General features: G+C 41.5%; 1 protein-coding gene across 3 annotated transcripts; it reads left to right on the top strand.

The window, feature by feature from the left end:
* Positions 1-1,021: 1,021 nt before the first annotated feature.
* On the top strand, positions 1,022-6,727 carry TMEM100 (transmembrane protein 100). Of its 3 annotated transcripts, none has more exons than XM_038547799.1 (3): positions 1,022-1,138; positions 3,919-4,061; positions 5,487-6,727. In XM_038547799.1, the coding sequence occupies exon 3, from the start codon at positions 5,553-5,555 to the stop codon at positions 5,955-5,957; it is 405 nt and encodes a 134-aa protein (XP_038403727.1). In that variant the 5' UTR covers positions 1,022-1,138; positions 3,919-4,061; positions 5,487-5,552; the 3' UTR covers positions 5,958-6,727. The 3 variants fall into 3 exon arrangements, with proteins under 3 accessions (XP_038403727.1, XP_038403729.1, XP_038403728.1); XM_038547801.1 differs by lacking the exon at positions 1,022-1,138 and adding an exon at positions 1,359-1,376; XM_038547800.1 differs by lacking the exon at positions 1,022-1,138 and adding an exon at positions 2,152-2,274.
* Positions 6,728-7,142: the final 415 nt, after the last annotated feature.

Genomic DNA, 7,142 nt, shown 5'->3' with positions numbered 1-7,142 from the left:
AACTGGCATCTTCACAGCTGCTGGAAATTAGCCAACTCAACCACACCAAGCAAAAGCAAACTGAAAGTAAATATGGGCGAGTAATTGAATACACATGGAGGTGCTCTCTCTTCACAAAATGCGAAGTTTGTGCGTTCCCAAAGGAGAAATACCCAGGTCTTCAGCAGCATAAAGTCAATGGCAAAATCAAAATGCCTCCCCCCTTTTTCCAGACCAGAGACTGAACCTTGGCTTGTATCGAAGAGAAAGGGGCAAAATGTCCTCTTGGTTATCACCATCTTCCCTGCCCTCCTCTACTTCTGCATCCCCTGCACCTAAATCACTTTGTTTCCAATCTAATTTCTGAATGAAGTAAGATTTTTCAAATTTGGGGAAATTCTCCCCAGAAGAACAAGCTCTGCTATTTATGATGCCTTTGGTGGAAATATTATATGTTGCAGGGTGGTTTCAATTTCCCAGCATCAGACTGATGTTGAAGCCTGGAAATTATATGCTGATTAGGAGTTCAGTTCCTCAGAGATGTGATTTTCCAGAATACCGTTGTTTCCATGGTGCTTTGCCATCCTCTGATGAAAAGTGCTGATAAGATCACCACTGGGACTTCAGGGAAATGGTCCACATAAGGAATCACAAGCCATTTTCACCATGAATCCTCCTCTTCAATTGCTCCTCTTTTTACTTGCATGTTAGGACAAAAGAGATTAATTTACACCCCACTACCCATGCCCACATACCTCCCAAAAACCTGCCTGGAAGTACAGAACAAGGATGACAAATTCTTTTCTGTAGGTTCACAGTAGGAACAGAGGACTACCAGGATGAGGGCTTGGGTAGGGAAAATCTTGAAAATGGAAGCCTGAATGAGGCTATAAAGAGAGTAAAACAAAGTAGGACATTCTTTTCAAACTTGATTCCCTTTTTAAAAATACAGATTACATTCTCATAGAGGGAAACAGAACAAAATGCAGCAGCGCTTAAAGGATTTCCTCTCTCCAAGTTTTTCTCCGGTCCCTTAATTGTGTTCAAGCCTTGTTGAGTACTTTGTTTACGGTCCCTAGTGTGGTGATTTGCATCCCCCCTCTTTGGGTTGCTGTTGGCCGAGCTGGCAGCTGTCTCAGTCCGATTCTGTCTGGGAAAGGTAAGAATCTTTGCCTTGCTTTGTGAAAGATCTGGGAGAGAAATGTTGAATGCCTACAGAGGGGTAGTGTGGGGTGGGGGTGGGGGTGGGGGCACCGATTTAATTCACTCACTGGAAGCTTTCTGAAAAGTTTTCCAAACTTAAAAGAATCCTCTGGAGCCATGTGTTTAAAAAAGAACCAGAAAGACTTCTTCTCCCTTCTGAAAGGCTTGCAGAAAGAAGACTGGTTGCACTGTGGGTAAGATTTTGCATTTGGGGGCAGGTGTCCCTTAAGGAATTCCCAAGGGAGTTTAATAACGGATAGGCACAAAGTGGAAGAAGGTAAAAAAATATTCAATGACCTCAGGCATTCATCACTAGGAATTCTCCCTGAGTTTCAATTTGAAGAGGTAAAAGTCGGTTATAACCGCATGTGTCCATTGGTATAATAATTGGTGCGTATTCTTCATATACAACTTCTGTTTTATCCCAAAGCTTTCTTCGTCTTTGTATTTATCAATACAAATCATTGGTTGTCTCCTTAGAATCTGGAGATGTGCATCTGCATATCTAGGTATATGCACACTCTTTGTGAAGAAGAATTAGGGTGAATGAGATGCCTGGGGCCAGGAAAGGCTGAAGAATGCTTTGGTGTTACTTGTAATGACAGACTTGCTCCTGTTCCCAGCACACAGATGTACTCACTGTCCCCTATTATAGATTCAGCCAAGTGCTCAATGTGGGAAAAGGGTGCCTCTGCTTTCTCTCTGGCAGAAGTTTGATTTGTGTACCTTTGATTTTGGTAACAGGGGAATATGATGTTCAACAGGGTAAGGTGATACTGAGAGCTGCAGTGGGTTTATTGAATTATTTTGGTGGTGGGAAAGAGACCCCTGCTAGGAGATGGAGAGGAACTCTGCCCAGAGCCCAGAGTTTGCAGGTGGGAGGGATTGATGCTCTTATAAGGAGCGTCCCCAAAGCCTCCAGTGTATGTGGCCAGTGACCATATCATCATCTTCCCAGGGCAATGTCGGCAAGTGCTGAAATGCCCTGGTTCTAAGCATCCCTTATCTTCGACACCAAGTGACAGCATTTCTCCTGGATGATGGCTCTGTCTCTCATACAAGTACAAGAATGGCAGCTAGGAGGACCTCCAGGTACTCATCCTCCTCAGCAAGCTAGTGGGGCTCTCCTGACTTGGTGAAGTCAGGCCTCAGGGACTTTTCAGCTTTTTTTTTTTTTAAATGAAAAAAAGCCCCTTCTCTGGCTTCCATTCTAGAGAAAAAGACTTCTGTTCCTTCTCCCTTTATGACAAAATCATCAAGGTATTTTTTACTAGATGCAGGATGCTTAGAACAGAAGGGAGATGTCTGGGAACATCCGGCACCAATAGTTAAAGCAACCTAACAACCCAAGAGAAAGAAGGGAACAAATCTCTTCCGGGATTTAATTTATGTTTGTAGATTCACTGTATTAATTAAAAAGACGTTATTAAAACTTGTACAGATTAAAATATAGAGGACGGATAACTTTGAGCTACACAGTATAGGGATGAGCTTACAATAGTGTCCTAGTGTTATCTCATTTTTCTCTCAAAAAGGCAACCTGCAGCTTTAAAATTTCAAATAGCTTATCTGTAAAAAAAAAAAAAAAGTATAAACCTGTAAGGCCACATAAGGAACAGGTGGATATAGACCTTTAACTTTATTATTTGAGAGTGTGATGCATCAAGCCACCTATACTTGAATGTTTAAAATATCTTGCTCCTGAAAGTGGGCCGAAGAGCAGCAGCATCAGCCAGGAGCTTGTTACAGACCCACTAAATCAGATTCTACATTTAACAAGCTCTCCACATGATTTATGTGCCCATTAAAGACTGGAGTTCAAACCGAGGGTTTTTTTCTTTCTGTGTGCACTTTGTGAGATTATTTAACCCCTCTGGACCTCATTTAGAAACTATTTCTAAACTCATTTGTAAACTAGTGAGAGTTAATGCTAATGCACACACAATGTACTGTCACATCCATAGTAGGTGCTCTGTAAATGACAGCGATGATGGTAATGAGGATGTTGATGAGAATCTCAGCATTGCCAAAAGTGTCCTCACCTCCTAGCAGGAGTATTAAGTGATCATATTTAAAGCAAGATGATTGGTTTCTCCCTCAACCGTAAGCATTTGCATCTCCAACCCTCATTCCTAAGTGAATTAATCTCAAACAATGGGTAGTTTAAAGCTTCGTGTGGCCCCACACACATATAAAGAAAGAATACTGGGGAAGCCTAGGAACATGGATTTTTGCTAGCTTACCGGCTGAATTCAGCTGCCCCATGACTTCACAGCTGTTCCTGCTGCCCTAGCGTCTGTCCCTCCAGCTCTGTCCCCTCAGCTGGGTCTGCAACGCTGACTCTGGGATTTTCTTATGAAAGTGCCTGATGGGTGGGAGGAAGATCTGGAGGCTAGCTGGGGAAAAAATGAGTAATGCAAAGCCGTCTACTTAGTAAATGCTGCAAGAGAAATAAAAGTAAAAGCTGGTTCCTATCTCTGGGGACTCTAGAATGATTCTGACTTATCATGTCACTGAGCGGAGTTGGGGGAAGCCAAAACTCGAAATCTGCTGGCAAGGAAGAGAACGAAGAAAAAAAAAATGACAGGGAGGGGCAATCCAGTGGGGGAGGAAATAAAAAGAGAGAGAGGGAAAGACAAGCGTCATTTAGGAACAGAGGTAGAGCGAAAGAAGGAACTCCAGGATCTGAAAACTAACCATACAGCACAGTATTTTTCTATCTTTTCTTTTCCCCAGAGGAGATTCTTGTCCTGTCATTTTACTGACAGACGTGCTATTACAGGCTCTTTTCCCAGAAGTTGACCGAAGAAGCTCAAGTGCTGCTGTTTCTTCCCTCCCAATCTGGTGGCTCCTCTGGTAATGGACTGCTTGTCTCTGAGGTATGTGGATGTCCTCTGCGGACAGATCTTCATCTGCAAGTTAGCTTATGCCTCAGCTTTGCGAGGAAGACTTCTTTTTGCTTTCAGACATAACCTCAAATATCCTTTTACTGGCCTAGAAATGATACGAGGTTATCTTTGGACAGCAGTGGTGAATGTTGGTGACTAAAAGTTACACGCAAACAGGCAGTTCTAATATTTACCTTCATTGCACAGAGAGTGATATTTTGATTTGGGCTTGAATTTGTTTTCAGTGGATGCTTAATATGTCCAAAGTATTTATCTCATTAAATAGCCTCAAGAATCTTCCTCTAAATTTCTTCAGTGACTGCAATTGCTCAATTCTTTAGCTGCTACATCGCTTCTCAGGGACAAAAGAGAATGATTTAACATGTCTGAACAGCAGACAAGAGCATTCACTGATTTCTCCTAGGCAGCATTTCAACCAGATGCTCTTGACCAAGAGTTTCAGATTTTGTCCCAAAATGTTCTGGTTCAAAATATTCGGAAAGGTACATCATAGTGAGGGCACGGGAAAATAAAGAGAGTATAAAACTGTACTGAAAATCTAGCCTGCTTATTTTTTTAAAAACGTGTCATGGTCCACATAGTATTAAGATTCCTTGTTGAGTTCAATGGAAAATTTTGAATTGACAGCTAATTACTCTAATAGTTAATCTTATCTTTAAAAATTATATCCAAAAAAAAAATTTCTATCCTACAAAACTGAATCTTTCCCCCTTCCTTTTCCTTTTTCAAATGGATTGGAAGATATTGCCACATTTCAAACCACAAATCCTGGTCTTATTGCCACTGAATTTTTGCTGACCTGCACCCCCACCACGGTCCCAGGATACATGTTGCACTGTTAAATAATTACAATAAAAAGATGTGCTGTCATCTGCTGTAGAAGAACATCATTCATACACTGGCTTCTGGTCTTGTTACTGTTTGGTGGGCAGTGAATGGGTGATTTGGAATGCATGTTATGCTTGCAAACACTGGCAGAGTCGAAGTTGCCGTGAGTTTTGGAACGGATTGTGCAAAGTGTTATTCATAGTGTATTCTCCTCATAAAGGAGGCTGTCTTTGGGATTAGGGTTGAGACTTTCCCGTGTGTTTAGAAGAATGAGAAGCAATAGACAAAGTGGAAAGCCTTGTAAAACATTTGTAGATCGTCAGGGTATATTAAACACTGTAAAGTGCTTCCTGCTTTTTATATCTTCCCCTTTTTTATGGCTATCGCTTTATCTTGCTTTTTGCAAAGAGAATGCAAACAATCAGGAGAAAAAAAAATATGACGGTTGATTTTCACATGCATCTGTGCCTCCTAGAAAAGAACACAGAGGTATTTCCCCAGCTCCTTACTTCTACTTGCAAGGCTCACCGTGATGCATTTCCCTGGTATCTTCTGTCCCTTCCACAGCTTCCACCCTGGAGAGACCCCCCAGGTCTAGTCCGTGAACTCAGCTGGGAAACGTCACTGGTAAAAATGACTGAAGAGCCCATAAAGGAGATCCTGGGAACCCCAAAGTCTTCCAAGCCACTGACAATGGAGAAGAGCCCCACCAGCGAAGTGGTGGTCACCACAGTCCCCTTGGTCAGTGAGATTCAGTTGACGGCTGCTACAGGGGGTGCTGAGCTCTCCTGTTACCGCTGCATCATCCCCTTCGCCGTGGTGGTCCTCATCGCTGGGATAGTAGTCACTGCTGTGGCTTACAGCTTCAATTCCCACGGCTCCATCATCTCCATCTTGGGTCTGGTCCTCCTGTCTTCTGGACTGTTTCTGTTAGCTTCCAGTGCCCTGTGCTGGAAGGTGAGGCAGAGGAGCAAGAAAGCCAAGAGACGGGAGAGTCAGACGGCTCTTGTGGCAAATCAGAGAAGCTTGTTTGCTTAAGACTGAATGAGACCAAATGGGATATGTGGCCTGAAAATCTCCCTCTCACTGTGTCGTCCAATTCACCCAGAACTAGGGTGGGAGAGAATGAACAGTGCATTGCAGCAGACCAGAGGAATGGGGGTGAATTGGGGCGGGGGGTGGGGGGTTCCGTCTTATGAAGAACTTACTTGTGTCTTCTTTATTGACAAACTTAACTCTAAGGGCTATTTCTAAGACTGAAAAATCAACTTTTTCTCAACACTAAACATTTGAGGGGTTGTGGGAGGTGCATGGCATTAGACAAGATTCAGTTCACCTTGGGAAGTAGCCAAGGAAAGATGAGAAACTAGTCAGCTAGTTCTGGCACACCAGCAACCTGCCTCAAAACAAAAACAAAAACAAAAACCCACACTTTTAAGAAGTTGTGTCATAAAAAAAAATATTCTGCCAAGAGTCTAAATCACCTTGGACTTTGCATACTTCTATGAAATTCTGTGATAATATTTTTTAATAAGTTGATTCTCTGGCATCTATTTTTTTGCTTTCCATAACTCATCACCGGTGGTACTTTTCCTTAAAGAATAAACTAATATTTTTTATGTTTTAACATTGGACAGTTTTAGATGAGTCAGAAGTTAAAAGGCAAAAGATGTAGCTACTAAATGGTGGGGGGGGGGGTTAAATTAATATTAAAATAATCCAACCTAGCACTTTTGATGATTTTTATATTGTTTAATGTACATTTCATTCAAAATAATAAATACTTATTGCTGCTGAAATTTCTTAAATGCTTGTTGCTGTTGTAGTTACATTTATTGCAGTTCCAAATTGCTCATCTTCCCTTGCCTCGTTTGCAATGTCTCAATTGTATTTCTCTCCAATGGGCATTTTGCTCCTCTCTAACTTATTCAGATTTTTATTTTTTATTATACATTCTTTCAGGACTTGTGAAGAATACTATTAATTATGTTCACTGTGCTCTAAATGATTTCTATGCCATTAACAATGAGGAAACCAATGCCTGGAGTCAGGAATTTTATAATGTGTTATTAAACATGTATTATCTATTCAATCAGTTGTTAAGTATTTGCTTCACATATTTTCAAGCATCAACTACATGCCAGGCTTTGTATAGATTCTTAGGCTGCTTAAATGAGTTCGTTCTAATACACTGTAAATAAGATCACTGCTTGACTTCTACCC

This window comes from Canis lupus, chromosome 9, assembly GCF_011100685.1.
Source record: "Canis lupus familiaris isolate Mischka breed German Shepherd chromosome 9, alternate assembly UU_Cfam_GSD_1.0, whole genome shotgun sequence".
NCBI classification, from domain to species: domain Eukaryota; kingdom Metazoa; phylum Chordata; class Mammalia; order Carnivora; family Canidae; genus Canis; species Canis lupus.
This window is presented reverse-complemented; position numbering and strand designations above follow the sequence as displayed.

Coding starts and splice junctions, on each gene's coding strand:
- TMEM100 (XM_038547799.1), top strand. CDS start 5,553: ATGACTGAAGAGCCCATAAAGGAGATCCTGGGAACCCCAAAGTCTTCC.